The sequence below is a fragment of the Cnephaeus nilssonii genome, assembly GCF_951640355.1.
Source record: "Cnephaeus nilssonii genome assembly, chromosome: 6".
NCBI classification, from domain to species: domain Eukaryota; kingdom Metazoa; phylum Chordata; class Mammalia; order Chiroptera; family Vespertilionidae; genus Cnephaeus; species Cnephaeus nilssonii.
Window position 1 is genome coordinate 32905291 of NC_137077.1, and position 16532 is coordinate 32921822.

The 16532-nt window shown below is 37.5% G+C and overlaps 1 protein-coding gene across 3 annotated transcripts in view; it reads right to left on the bottom strand.

The window, feature by feature from the left end:
* KRAS (KRAS proto-oncogene, GTPase) overlaps positions 1-16532 on the bottom strand; it is a 42040-nt gene that overhangs the window by 24411 nt on the left and 1097 nt on the right. For 2 of the 3 annotated variants that reach the window (XM_079774798.1, XM_079774796.1), the window contains exon 2: positions 13223-13344. In XM_079774798.1, the coding sequence (XP_079630924.1) occupies positions 13223-13333 (111 nt within the window). In that variant the 5' untranslated portion in view covers positions 13334-13344. Of the gene's footprint in view, positions 1-13222; positions 13345-15276; positions 16261-16532 lie in introns of those variants that run through there. The other variant, XM_079774797.1, reaches the window with a different exon arrangement.

The following is a 16532-nucleotide window of genomic DNA, read 5'->3' on the forward strand; positions in this document are numbered from 1 at the left end:
CTATAGAAATATTTATAATATTTTCTCAATGCGTCAAGCATTTGAATGCTTTTCATATATTCTTAATACCTATAGGAAAAAATGAGAAACCTTTACTCTCTTAATGCTCAAGTGTAACTTCTAAAACATTATTTGAATTCATCATGTTCCACATGTTCCACACTATTGATTATAAGCCACCAAAGGTTGTCAGAGACAGCTAATTTCTCACAGTTAGAAACATGTACAATAGCCTGGTTAGAATTATAATAGGGAAGAAGCAAAGAATTTGAGATATATAAACACAGGTTTATTAATTCATCCCCAACAATCTACTTTCTCCCTCGCATCACAGACCAATTACTAAAAGTCTTTTAAGTGTCATATACTGTGCCAGACAGTACAAAGTCTCTGACCTCAAGGAGCTTGGCCTGGTGGAAAAGATATGAATGTAAACAGATAACTAAAATACAATGCAATATTGCAATACTATATGCAGGGCAAAGTACAATGGTGACACACAGGAAGGGGAGATCATCTTTGCTTGTATGAATTAAGAAAGACGGGGAGGGGAGGGCCACTCCAGGCAGGAAGGAACAAAGAGAATGCACAAAAACATGAAACAGTATGTTAAATACATGGCACAAGAAGTTCAATACAACTTTAGCTTAGAGGGATTACAAGTACACAGACGAAGAGAAACTGGATAATCGCAGAGGCCAACTTATGGAAGGTCTTGAATGCCATATTAAGGAGTTTTAAACTTCATCTTACACTAAGTCAATGAAATTAAAGGTTTTAAGTAGGAAAGGAGGATCAGATATACCAGGTTCACTGTCAGCATTAGTATTATGGCAAATTATAGAAAGGGGCCAGATTGGTGGCTGGGAGATGAGTTAGGAAACTATTATAAGAAATGATAGAATCCGAGTTAAGGCAGCAACAGTTATATAGATGAAGATTAAATAGTTTTGAGATGCCCAACTGGTGTGGCTCAGTGGTTGAGCATGGGCCTATGAACCAGGAGGTCACAATTCAATTCCTAGACATGCCCCAGGTTGTGGGCTCAATCCCCAGTAGGGGGCATGAAGAAGGCAGCCAATCAATTATTCTCTCTCATCATTGGTGTTTCTATCTCTTTCATATGTATATGTGTGTGTGTGTGTGTGTGTGTGTGTGTGTGTGTGTGTAAAATAAATAGTTTTGAGAAATATTTAATGGGTAAAATTGGCAGAACTTCACACTGCTGGTGGGAATATAAATGGTGCAGCCACTGTGGAAAATACTAGTAGTCTGACATCTCAAAAAGTTAAAAATAAAAATATGACCCAGCAATTCCACTTCTAGGTATACCCAAGAAAACTGAAAATACATTCACACAAAAGCTTGTACATGAATGTTTACAGCAGTACTATTCAAAATAGACCAAAAGAGGAAACAATCCAAATGTCCATCAGCTGATGGATAAATAAAATATGATACATCCACACAACCAAATATTATTCAGCCATAAAAGGAATGAAGTATGTGATGACAGCATAGATGAACCTTGAAAACATTACCCTACATTTAAAAAAGCCAGACAAAAAGACCACATATTATATGATTCCAATTACATGAAATGTTCAGAATGGGTAAATCCACAGAGGCAGAAAGTAGATTAGTGGTTGCCGGAGCTGGTAGAACAGACTGGGGTTATGGGGCTTCTTTTTGAAAGAAGAAATGTTATGGATGAAAATGTTATGAGGTGATGAAAATGTTATGGAATTAGATAGTAGTGATGCTTGCATTACTTTGTGAATATACTAAAAACCATTCAAATGTATACTTTAAAAGGATGTATTTTTTGCTATGTGAATTATATCTCAAGTTTTTTAAATGGCAGAGCTAATTGATTAGGGATGGAAACAAAAGAAAGAGTAGAGGAAAAGTGGAGTTCAATTTGGAGCATGTTGAATTCCCTTATGTTTGCGGATGTTCTGGTGGCTATGAGCTGTAGGCAGCTTAATATATATGTCTGATGCTCAGGACAGAAGTCTAGGCTAGAGATATACTCCTGAATCTTCAATCTATGGGCACCCACTGAACTCCACACTTGTGGTATGAGTATGGGCAAACTACTTATCTTTCATCTACTCTTAACCATTGTCCCTTCAGCTGTAAAAGTGGGTAAATAGCCAAAACCTGTTTGGCTCAATGGATAGAGCGTCGGCCTGCGGACTGAAAGGTCCCAGGTTCGATTCCGGTCAAGGGCATGTACCTTGGTTGCGGGAACATCCCCAGTAGGGGGTGTGCAAGAGCAGCTGATCGATGATTCTCTCTCATCGATGTTTCTAACTCTCTATCCCTCTCTCTTCCTCTCTGTAAAAAATCAATAAAATATATATTTTTTTAAAAAGTGGGTAAATAACACACATGACTCTGAATACAGATTAGAATTTCATACCATGAAAATCCCCTTATAAAATGAAAAGTACTATAAAACTTAACTATTATTTTACATATTACACATTGCACATGTTATTATAAGCCAAAAAGGTAGGGGGCAGACCACTGGCTACTAGAAGCTAACTATATGTATACAGCAACCATAGTATCCTGACCTTATAAGATCACTGGACATTTACACTTGGAATATATTTTGCTAAGCCAATCACTGTATTTCAAAATAAATATAATGGAAAAGAACAAGCTTCAGGAAAGGAAAACTAAGTCTCTGAGGGTCATGAAGAACTTCTGTTTTAACTAGGGTGCAAGGTGCTAAAACAGCTTGTTCTCATGACATAATTTTTTATTGACATTTATTAAAAAGATCAAGAAAAAAAGACATCTTTACAATGACAAATACTTGAAATAATGAGAATGTTGAATGTTAGTTTAAGATTAGAGAGAATAGAATTTGTACCACTGCCAAGAGATAAAACTGGTTCAAAAATCTCAATAAATTCAAGGAAAATTTGCACAACAGATTAAAAAAAAAAAGGTATTATAAGCACACGTTTGTCACCTGTTGAAGTCATGTGGTATTCTCCCATAAACTGTTACTTGGTGCCAACGTCAAGAGTGTGAGGCCTACACAATCACGTATCAAATCCTAATAATTACAGATCCCAACATATTTTTCATGTTTTTTATTATATATCTATGTTATTCTTTAATTGGCCTGATAACTAATTTCTTTACCCTAGATACAACTCCATTACCAATTTGTTGAGGCTTTAAAAGGGAGAAAAAAAGTAAATATGAAATAATCTAATGGTATCTAATACATGAGGGACTTTTCTCCCACAAAAGTGAATATTTACTTTTATCTTTCAAACAATAAATGTTCATTTTTAAAAACCAAATACCACAAAGAATGAGAGTTTGACATATGTCCTACAATACTTTATGTTCATATTCACATTGTTTTAGATAAATGGAATCATACTTTACATGATGTGCTGTCATCACAAAGTATCTTATGTAATGGACATTTTTCAACGTCAGTACATATAGATCTACCAAATGCTTTTCAGCAACTATATGTAATATAATTTGTATAGATAGGCCATAAATTACTTCATCTATTCCTTGGTAGATATGTGGATTATTTCCACTTTAAAAAATCATAAATACCGCAATAAGCATCCCTGTGCATTCATCTTAAACACTTAGCCAACTGACTGAATCCTTGCAATAAATTCCTAGAAGTGGAATTGACCTAGAAGTGGTCAAAGGACATGCAGTTTACATGTTAATACATACTGCCAAACACCTCCAGAAAGTTGTAAGATTACATACTCCCACTTATAGCAAAAATAGTACACACTTCTCCATACCCTTCCTAACACTGTTATCATTTTAATCTTAGCCAATATAAAAGTAAAAATGTTGTTTGAACTTGATTTCTACATTAATGACATCTTTTTATGTTATACTAGAAGCCTGGTGCATGAAATTCATGCACGGAAGGGGGTTGTCCCTCAGCCCAGCCTGTACCCTCTCCAATCTGGGACCCCTCGAGGGATGTCCAAATGCCCGTTTAGGCCCAATCCCACCTAAACGGGCAGTCGGACATCCCTCTCACAATCCAGGACTGCTGGCTTCCAACTGCTTGCCTGCCTGCCTTCCTGATTGCCCCTAACCGCTTCTGCCTGCCAGCCTGATCACCCCCTAACCACTCCGCTGCCAGCCTGGTTGATGCTTAACTGCTTCCCTGCCAGCCTGTTTGCCCCCAACTTCCCTCCTCTACCGGCCTGGTCACCCCTAACTGTCCTCTCCTGCAGGGTTGATCACCTCCAACTGTCCTCCCTTGCAGGCCTGGTCCCTCTCAACTGCCCTCTCCTGCTGGCCATTTTGTGTCCACATGGGGGCAGGATCTTTGATCACATGGGGGCAGACATATTGTTTTGGAGTGATGGTCAATCTGCATATTACTCTTTTATTAGATAGGATAGAGGCCTGGTGCACGGGTGGGGACCAGCTGGTTTGACCTGAAGGGTGTCCCAGATCAGGTGGGGGTTCCCTTGGGACGTGGGGCGGCCTGAGCGAGGGGCCTGTGGTGGTTTGCAGGCCAGCCACGCCCCCTGGCAACCCAAGCGGAGGCCCTGGTATCTGGAATTTATTTTTCTTCTACAATTGAAACTTTGTAGCCTGGAGCGGAGCCAAGCCTGGGGCTCCCTCCCTGGCCGGCAGCCATTTCTGTTGCAGTTAATTCACCTTCTATAATTGAAACTTTGTAGTCTTAAGCGGGTGGGCCCAGCCAGGGTGTGCGGAAAGCTTTGCTTCCCCTGTTGCCGGGAGCAACCCTGGCCTGCTCTCTCAAGCGCCGTTCTGCCACCATTTCTGTTTGAATTTGTTTACCTTCTATAATTAAAACTTTGTAGCTTGAGTGGAGGCTTAGGCCTGGCAAGGGCAGGTGGAAAGCTTGGCTTTCTCTGTTACCTGGGAAACCTTGCTCTCTGGGGCTGTAGCCATCTTGGTTGGGTTAATTTGCATACTTGCTCTGATTGGCTGGTGGGCGTGGCTTGTGGGTGTGTCAATGGTACAGTCAATTTGCATATTACCTTTTTATTAGGTAGGATGTCATTTATTTCTTTATTTTTGGTGGGTAGGTTGGCTATTTATATCCTTACCCTCCCCCTTTCCTTTTTGATGCTTGCTTTTTTCTAAAAGTTATATTATAGAGCTTTCTGATTGATATATGATGCAAAGTTTTCACAGACTTCCATTTGTTTTGTATTTTTGTTAAAGATGTCTTAATTTTTTATGTAGTCAAATAGCTCAATCTTTTCCTAAATATTTTCCTAAATGGTTTAAGAATATTTTAAAAATGAAAGGATCCTTACTTTTCTCAATGGAGAAAAATATTTAATCCCAATATATATGTATAAAAGCCTAAGCAACCGCTTGACCAGTAGCTATAATGCACACTGACCACCAGGGGGCACTCAATGAAGGAGCTGCCCCCTGGTGGTCAGTGAGCTCCCACGGCGGGAGCGGCATTCAGCTAATGGGCGCCAGGCTCATGGTTCCCAGTCCTGCCATTGGGACTGACTGCGTGTGAGCCCACGGCCACTTCTCCGCAAGGCTGCGATGACGAGTGGAGGCTGCAATGACAAGCAGTAGCTGCGCAGTCATGGGTGCGCTGGTATAGCCCTAGGACAGGCACAGAGACCGCAGCGGGAGGCAGCGAGCCTACTGAGCAGCAGCAGTGGGCGGCGGTGGCAGGTGCAGCAGGGCCGGCGTGAGCAGGAGTGGCAAAGCGCCCAGCCCGGGCTCAGGCTCCTCCCTGGCCTACTGCCGCTTCATGCACTACTTTGTGCTGTGTGGGATCAACGTGGATGGCAGGCTGGAGCTCAACACGAGGTGGCGGGTAAGGCCAGGCTGCAGTGGCGCAGAGATCCACTGATCCCCGCAGGCCAGGCCAAGGGACCCTAACAGTACACGAATCTGTGCACCAGGCCTCTAGATATACAAATAAAGAAGCTAACTTAATGTTAATTCATTCAACTTGTGTTATTTACATAATACTGCAAGAACAGAATTTAGGACTGACATTATCATTTTTATTTCAACATGTCTAATGTTTAACATTAAAATTTATACAAGGTAGAATGAAAATATGGAGGGGGTGAGGAAGAATGAACTCATGATTTTTAAATACAAGGTATTTCTTAGCTCTGTCCATTGGAAAAGGTCTAGAAGCAGTGACTCCTCAATCACAATAAATGTACCTAACATCCAGGTTTTTTTAAATATAATTTCCCACTAAAAGGGATTCAGGTTCTTTGGACAAGTGGCTGAATCCAGGGTGCGGCCATGGAAAGAACAAGATGAACCTGGAACACACTGTGACAGAAGTAAGGAAGAGCTCAAAAACTGATGGAAACATGCCAAAAGGATACAGAGGCCAGTTTGAAAGGGATTCCACTGGCTATATAAAAAAACAAACTTGAGAATCAATTTAACACATTGAATAAAAAAGTAATACATGAGTTCATACTAGTACAAATATGGCAAACCAAACAAATGAAAAAAGAGAGTGACAAGAAAACAGAGAGCCGTTATTTATGGTAGTTGTCAACCAATAAATGTAGAAGTAATGACAGAGTCAGAAGATTAACTACCGTTTTACATTCACTTTGGTAGTAATTTATTCTGGTGAGAATTATCAGTGTATGCTACATCTCACTGGGTGCAAATATGTTGGAGAACAGGATATTTATATTCTCAAAGTGACTCCCCACAGAGTACATATCAATTATAAAGGAAGCAAAGATAGCTTTACAGAGAGAAAACAGACATGACCTTAACCTAATAATCATGTTAACATCATCAATAATGGGACAAACCTGTGCCTACTGATTTGATGCACAGAGGAGGGCATAACATCATGTAGTATTCTCCAGCCAAAACTGTTTAAACTAAATCTGATTATGAGGAAACAATGAGACAAAACAACTGGTCTGAATTCTTTAAAAAGTACCATTGTCATGAATGACTAAGAAAAACTGAGAAACTATCATAGATTAAGAGATTTTGAGACATGACAACTAATTTTTTTATCCTGGATCAGAAAAAAAGAAAAGGAATTGCTAAAAAAGAACATTCTGGGAACTGACAAAATTAGATTATGGGCTATATATGAAGTACTTTTTTTTGGTACCAATGTTGAATCTCCTAAGTTGCGACATTGCATTGTGATTATGTAAGGGAATCTTCATCTTGTTAGAATAGGATTGACAAACTTTTTCTATAAAAGGCCAGAGAGTAATTGGTCTCTGGTGAAACTACTCAACTCACACTATAGTGTAAAAGTAGCCATACACACACATATATAGAGAAAGCATGTATATCTAGTTTAAGAGCAACTGGTATTCATTATACTATTTTTTACTACTTTTCCATAAATTGGAAAGTTTTCAAAATAAAAAGTTAAAAAATTAAGTAAGATAAGCACTATGTCCCTATTTAATCCTCTCAATTATTTTATTTTTATTACCCATATCTACAATTCTTTGTTGTTTTGTTTTTTGTTAATCCTCACCAGAGGATATTTTTCCCATTGATTTTTAGAGAGAGTGGAAGGGAGGAGGAGAGAGAAACATCAATGTGAGAGACCTATCAATGGTTGCTCCCTGGATGCACCCCAACCTGGGCCAGGGATGGAGCCTACAACCAAGGTACATGCATGCCTATGACCAAAATCGAACCCACGACCCTTCAGTCCGTAGGCCGACACTCTAACCACTGAGTCAAACAGGCTAGGGCTCTCTCAAATTTAAGATCACAATATTATAACTGTTCCACAAACCTAGAAACTATGATAAATAATATCGTTAAGAGATGAAAGAAATCTACTGCCCTCCTAAAGCATAAAGCCTCTAAATTAAGTTATATGTAATTAGAATCATTGTCTGGAAACATTGCTCTTCAAAATACTTCTAAGACTAATAAGTCCCACGAAGGCAGTGATTTGGTCCCTTTGCTCCTAATGTGTCTGCAGCCCCTAGGAATACTGTATGGTACAAAGTGGGCACTGATAAATATTTACAGAATTTAAGAATTGACTGCATTGTTTAAACCAGAATCCTCTTAAGAGATGCCAACCCATTAACATTTTTTCCTTTCACTTACTTCCATTATCAACTTTCATTTGTATGTTTTTAAAGCTTTGTATTTATAAAAACTCAAATAAGAATAAAACATGTCCAATAATTTTTAACATTCAGGTCTAACAAATAGTTATTATTAAGTAAATACTTAATTTTAAATTGACCAAAATACAGAACCTGAATTTTGTGTAAGTTTGTTCTAAAATTCACGTGGTCACAACTATTCTACAATCCTATAAAAATCTACAAAATGTGAACTTTCACAATTTGCCACTTTTGAATAGACCTTTCCTAACACCCAATTAACACATCACTCCTGCATGCATGTAAAGAAATTCAGAGCCACTTTTTATTCCCTCAAGCAAAATAACCTCCCCTCTTTTTTCTTACTAGGCTACATTTCCTTTCTTAGTCAAAAACATTCACCCACATACTTAAGCTAAACTAGTCCACAGAGTAATCTTAATATTAGCAGAGTAAATTATGATACTTTAGATTTTTAAACAAATAAATAAAACTTTTAAATAAAATTAATATACTTATAAAGTGATTATCCCCCCACACACAAATAGGAAAAATCTCCAAATTTAGGAGGTATTTTACTGTTATTCATTATAAAAGCAAATAAATTGACCAGTAGAGGGCACTCATTTACAAGGGGGAGAAGAGCTGGTCACAGCCTTGAAGAGAACTTCATTTACAAAACTGCTATTACCTTATTTTAAAAACAGAATGTTTTAATAGGAAGCTAGAGTATACACACATACACACACACACACACACACACACACACACACACACACACGTGAATGTATATATAAGTAAATAAATAATGCATTACTGGTTTAGAAAAGGTAAAGCTTAAATCTGTTAGAAAATCTAACATAAACCTTATTCAGGGACTTGAGTTTAACAATTTAAGAATGTTTAAGGCTGCCCTAACCGGTTTGGCTCAGTGGACAGAGTGTCGGCCTGCTGACTCAAGGGTCCCAGTTCGATTCCGGTCAAGGGCATGTACCTTGGTTGCGGGCACATACCCAGAAGGGAGTGTGCAGGAGGCAGCTGATCGATGTTTCTTTCTCATCGATGTTTCTAACTCTCTATCCCTCTCCCTTCCTCTCTGTAAAAAAATCAATAAAATAAAAACAAAAAGAACGTTTAAGGCTATGTGTAACACATACTAGGGTCTCAGCCTCAGCACTGCTGACATTTTGGGCAGGAAATTATTTGCTGTGGGGCTGTCCTGTGCGTTACCCACCAAAGGTGCCAGCAGTTCCCCCCTCAAGTTGTGACAACAAAACATCTCCAGATATTGACAAATGTTCCCTAAAGGCAAAGTCACTCCTCATTGATGACTACCGACACACAGAAAAGCCAGAAAAATAATAGCTTGCAAGTTTACATAATGCTTTTTTAACACCATTTTTCAATACAATTTAATGTTACAAATTTTCTCGCTATAATTTAAATACCCTATTTAGCAAGTAAAAGAAATTCCATAAATAAAGTTTATGTATTAAAAAAACAGAGAAACTGATAAATCTTGGTGATTATAGCTCAGAGCACTAAAGATAGCACAAATCAATCCAATTATGAACCCATTCTTCCTTACTGAGGAGGAAACTATTTCATCAAAGAAGGGCATAAAAGTTGGACTGAGTTATAAGTGTGTAACACTAACAGAAGCATGCAGATGTCAATGAAATTAAGAGCTTGGAAAAAAGATTTCTTTCTATATCTATTTTTACTAGTATACTATATCCATTAGATACATATCTACAGTAATAAAAGAGAAAGATTCAAGTTGACCATACCTCCGCGACGCCCATCACCCAATCAGGAGTGAGTATGCAAATTAACCCAACAAAGATGGTGGGCTGATTTGCATATGCAGAGCAGCTGTACATGGCAGGATGCTTGCTATGAGAGGGAGGGCGGGGGCGGGGGGAGCTACAGGAGTGGCGCTCCGGCCGAGAGCAAAGACTTGCAGGCTCCCGCGTGGCCAGGAGCCAAGCCAGGGGAAGGAAGGCCTAGTTTTGCACAAATCTTCGTGCAACGGGCCTCTAGTAATATACTTGCTAATTGATCAACTGATCATTCTGATTTCAATGTCTTTAACTACTTGTTTATTTTAAAGACAAGATTTTTCTTTTTCTATCAAATTTTCCCTTGCTAAATACATCATAGAGAACATGTTTTCATAATAACAAGGGATCTCTAAACTATAAAAACATACATTATTTCTAGCCTGGTTATTATGCTTAGGGGATGGCTTTGAGTTTTTAGTAATCTTGCACCACTAATGAGGTATTTCATTATCTCTAGAACTCTTTGATGGACTTCATAAAAGATAAAGGTAAAATCTTTCAGAATAGGTGATTATCATGTACATAGCCTCAAATATAAACATGCTCCACAAATGTGTCATTCCTATCTAATTCTATATCATATCTCTGCCATTAAGATGCCATTAGATAGTATTTAAGATCAAATTTTGGTATACTGATATGAATTAGCTTCCAATATTAACTATTTCTTTGCTTAAAGAGTGATACAAGGATAGAGTGGAAATTCCATTTAACTTAGTCTCAGAAAACTTAAAATGCCACCACTTACTAGGCAAGAATCTTAGGCAAGTTACCACCTCTCAGAGACCATTTTTATCTATAAAGTGAAAGAAACAATGACCACCTTCCTTATCTATCTCATAATATGAAAATATTGGCAAATTTTAAACCACTAGAAAATATGGTATTACTTGATTTAAAAAAATTTTTGCAATTTCTTTCCATTTGTTTTAATGCAGGAAAACTGATGAGAATTCCAAATGTGCAGTCTATGTCCTCTCTCATTTTCTCTCTGACCTACATTATTCACCACCAATCAAAACCTAACAGCAGTAGTGATATCCCCATCCTCCTTTTAAAGTTTTTACAAAAACATCAAGTTAGCATTTCCTTAACTGCTTATTAGAATAAACTAATTCTCTTACCTTTCTTGTAGTTGGAACTATACCCCAAGAATCTAGTGTGTTAGTTGCCTCAGAGACAATCTCTGCATGATACCTTTTCCTAGGTGGCTAAACTAGCGAGGAACCTCAATTTCAAAGTTCACAGGTAATCGATGTTCCCAGAGTCAAGTCTTCTGGTTTGACAGAAATCATAATCAGAGTTATGGGTTTGAGTTTATAAACATTTTCTACCTTCCCCCAAAATAAAGGATTAACTTCTAGATTTAGTTCTATTCTATTTATATTGCACTTTAACAATTGTGACCAAAAGGTTTCCTAACCTATTTTATCACATTATCATACATATAGCATTCATGACCTCTGGTAGGAAACAGTATAATGAAATTCCTCAGATTTTCAGAGAAGATGAGGGTACTTCTGCTAAAACCATCTTCCAAAATCCTAGGAACAGTTCCATGCTTAACCTGAATTCTATTTAAAACTTCCTTTCACTTCTGATTTAAATGGTGAAGTATACCAAGTAGCCTTGGCTTTAGAAATGAGTTAACTATTTAATACTCCTGGAAAACAAAAAACAAAACAAAACATAACCATCATACAGCATTGAACAGACTTATCGAGAGCAAATATAGAGACTATTATATAGGTGGTTCACTTCAGTAGGACTCTTCCCTTTTACTGCAAATTCTTAAACGTGGAAGCCAAATAAAAGTTGCTTCTCTGTCTAAACCAAATCTTTGCAAATACATGTTTATTTCTTCATTTTTTTCCCTGTAGTACCAAAAATATTTAACACAGAGGCCCAGTGCATGAAATTCGTGCACAGGTTGGGTCCCTAGCGGCTGCTGGCTGCCAGCTGGGACCTCCCTTCCCTGGCTGCTGGCCGGGCCTTCCTTCGTTCCGCGCCGTCCCCTGCTGTTCAGCGCACATCATAGCAAGTGATCGAACTCCCGGTCGGTCAAACTCCCGAGGGGACACTTTGCATATTAGGCTTTATATATAGATAGATAGATAGATAGATAGATAGATAGATAGATAGATAGATTTCCTTATGAAACTTATCTAATCAATCCTCAGTTCTAAATTGCATAAACATCTTCCCAAAGCCCTCAGAACCTACCTCAGTGCAGTCAAAGACATTACACAGCTTGGGACGCAAAGTTCTGGGAAACTTTTCAAAGTTGACTTGAACAATTGGTATATCACACCTAGAATAAAATCTAGGGGCTTGGATTGCTTTACCCGGGGTAAAGAAGTCTAAGAAATAATCCAACCATATAAGTCTCTTTCAAAGATGAGGCGGTATACTTATTTCCATCTCCACTGATGTGAAACTTAACATGAAGTTTCAGATTATGCATAAAATATAGTAATTCTGGATATGAGTTAACAAGGACAGCTGTGCCATTCCCCCCTACAGGTCTTTGGGATTAAATTAAGCCTTATGTGCTTGATACTACCTGACCTCTCAAGGTCTCCTTCAGGCCTTTATTCTATCATTTTGTTGTTGGACTTTAGTGTGGTGATTTTTCATTAAAAGTCTGAAAATTATTAATCAATTTGTAATTAAAAAATTCTAATATTTCCTTGAGTAAATTAAAAAAGTGCTGCAAAGCAAAGCAAAGGATTGGTAGTGGTATATATATATATATCTCTGAGATATACAGTCATCTATATATGTAAAGGATGAGCTTTTAAAAATGCATCAGGTAGCTGTAGATTCTCCACTACTTCAATATGAAGAGGAAACAGGGAAATACTAATTACATTTTTTAATCAGCCTTCAAATGATTATACTTCACCAATACAATTCAAATCTAATACATGACATCAAAATAACAAAAAAAACCTATAAAAATAATAGCCACATTTTTAAAAAATGACTGTTAGGTACAGGTAAAATGTATATTCACATTTCACTTTCTCACAAAACTCTGAAATGCACACATACAAACACAGAAGGAATGTCATGAAACTTGAGATTTCCCAAGAGAAAAAAGGCTCTCCATATCCATGGTTATGTATAACTTCAGAGTAAAGCTTTAAAGCCTAAATACATTTCTGATAACTTAATAAAATTATTTTCAATATAATTGTCTTGTAATGCAACATTTTTGTACCCAAAGGATGGGCCTGCACAAATCAATATGCATAATATTAAAACAAGATTTACCTCTATTGTAGGATCATATTCATCCACAAAGTGATTCTGAATTAGCTGTATCGTCAAGGCACTCTTGCCTACGCCACCAGCTCCAACTACCACAAGTTTATATTCAGTCATTTTCAGCAGGCCTTATAATAAAAATAATGAAAATGTAACTAAATTAGAACAAGTATCACACATGAGATTAATAGAAGCCAAACACACTATCAATGCCTTTTAACACAAATTCACCTTTATATGGAAAATTATTTCAAATTTTATCTCACAAAATTCAATGATAAAAACTTCAGTTAAGTACAGATGTGTATTGTAATGAATCATACTGTATTTACAAACTTGCCCATTCAACATTTCAGAAAAATGCATTCAGAGTACAAAGTTCTTTTATCATATATTCAGGTTGTTCTATCTAAACAGCCAGTCTGCTGTTCTATAGCAGTTAATGGCTCTCAAAGGAACATGCCATGACTTTACTCAGTACAAGTGTCTAGCACAATGCTCTGATACCCTGTGGACACACCCACATAAAACTACTGACAGCTATCTCCCCTAGTTTGGCTATGGCCCCTAAGAGTTACAAGTGGATATGCTGAGTGTCTTTGTTGGAGCCAAGAGCTACAGAAAACTTTTTAAAAGAATCATCATAGTTCTCCTTGGTAGTTAGAAAGAACTAGACAGTGGGGTGGGAGTGAAAGGGGGGTGGAAGAATTGTCAAATAAAGTTCACTGTGTAGTGAGAAAATAAAAATTGAGACACCAAAGTAGATAAGGACAATACTTTCAAAAAAAAAAAAAAAATATATATATATATATATATATATATATATATATATATATATATATATACACATATATAATTTACTTCAGAGAGGAAGGTAGAGGGAGAGACAGAAACATCAATGATGAGAGAATCATTGACTGGCTGCCTCCTGAACACCCCCTACTGGGGATCGAGCCCGAAACCTAGACATGTGCCCTTGACCGGAATCAAACACAGGACCCTTAAGTCCGCAGCCCAACGCTCTATCCACTGAGTCAAACTGGCTAGGGCAGGACAATAATTGATGAACAATTTAATTTGTAAAATATCTGCTGGGGAAAATAATGGTATAAAAACTGAGAGAACTTTGAGAATTTTGAAATATTAAGCACAGTTGATTTAATCATCAATCACAACATATAAATCTATATTAGTGCTGAAAAACAGTACTCTGCACAAGAAAAATATAATTATATAAAATTTAAAAATAAGCACTGCTTTTAATAAGAAATTTTTTTAAAGATGTGAATAGTTCTCAGGGATCCACATGACTTTTACTCTTTGCATCTCATCATCTCCCAACAGTTGCAATAAATATTGACAATTTGTAAGGTTATCAGTACAAGACTGAAAATATTTTTTAGTCAGTTGTTTCAAACTTTTTGAAATAAAATGAATTTATTTAATTTTATCTTCTCTCCCTCAATAACTACATGATATTATTACAAATAAGGAACCATGGAAAGAATGGCAGTAAATGCACAATGTATTATAAGTAGTCCCAAATTAATGAATGTGCAGATATAAACACTATATACATATAGCATCCTATTTACTGAAGGCCAAAAATTATCCAAATAGTCCCAGAAAAATAAAAGATAATATGGTTTTCCAAATGATAATATACTAACCACCTCCTTACCCTACTCCTGAGCCCCCTCACAGAGAGCATACAGGCCAGACAACTGTTATCAAAGATTGTTATACTCCAGATCCCTGGCCTACTCAGTGCCACCTAGCCTTACTTGCTCTTTTCTAAGGCCACCTTGGGAGCCACTACAAACATGTATCTCATTCTGTTTGCTCCCACTTTTTATTCCAAATACAGGCTATAGCAAATGGAATAGATGAGGAGAATCACACCAAAATGTATCCCTGCCCACCAAACTCTGCAAAATAATTTGGATAGCCTAGCTCTCCAAAAGTGGTCCAGGAACCCATTAGGCTTCCCAAGGCTTTGGGGGAAAGAGGGTCCAAGAGGTTAAAAACGATTTTCATAAAAATTCTACATTGTCAATTACCCCTTCCACTCTTGTCCTTTTACAAGTGTACGGTGGAGTTTTCCAGATGTGTGATCACGACAGACTGCAGAAGCAGATATGAGGATCCAGATGTCTCCTACTGTCATATAATTAAGATTTGCAAACGTGTTAAACAATGCCACCCTTCTCACTAACTTTTTTGTTTTGAAAAAGTTATTTTTCATTAAAAAATGCTATTTATGTTACCAAGTAATGGGCTCCTTGTTCCTATTTTTAAATGAATGAAGAAATGTGTAAAATTCTGTTTTTGTTTCTGTGATGGTAAATACTGACATACCACACGTTGGGATCTTCAATAACTTTTAATATAAAGGGATCCTTACACCAAAAAAGTTTGCTAGCCTAGGAGATCCTGTGGACAGAGACTGGATTAGAACTTAATTTTATAGACATGTGTGAACCCTGAGAGAAACACACCTTCTGGTCTACTTGTTTATGAGTGGTTGTTTCTGGGGAGGGGGGATTCCTTAAACTGGGTTATAAAATCAAATACTATTTAAGTCCAGGAGAGAAAACTGGGTTCCCAAGGAAGCTTACTGAAGATCACATGCCAGAAGGAGCCCCCTCACCCAAAGCTACAAAAGCTAGCAAGGGGTGGAAATGTGATCAGAACACAAGATCTAGTTAAGGGAAGGAAAAAAAAAAATCACTTTTATTTATCATTTCATCTACTACCTCTTAAAACCAAGTATGCCTGTGGATGGACAGTCTCAGAGCAAGCAGCATTACTATCACCCATATTGGATGTCTATGTTGGAGTCAGCATTTTGGGCCTAAGAGGGACATCTCTCTCGCATGGCTGATTCTGAGATGACTATTATGAACAGATTTTGTACCTTTACAATTCCTTTTTAGATGAATGTCTCCATTACAAATGTAACATAATATGTTGGGTAAAAATTAGACAATACCTCCCCGTTTTTAACCCCTTGTTTTGATGGATTATTAGGACTGAAGGTTAATTTAGGACTTCAGCTATAGCATGCACCTGCCTAAGAGTATTTCAGGCAGTTGGCTGGAAGACGGCTACAATGAACTCCTCCCGTAACTCAGTTTTTAAAGCAAAAATTTTTGAGTGCTGTTTAAGAGTAAAACCTCTGGGGATGCGGGTCAAATTTGTTAAGGAGGAGGGTAGCATCACAGAGCTAAGGGACAGGACAAGAGCAGGTAAATGGAACTTCCAGGATGGTTCTGGCTCTTCCTGTCCACACCAGGGACAAGCCCCGCTTCTGCTC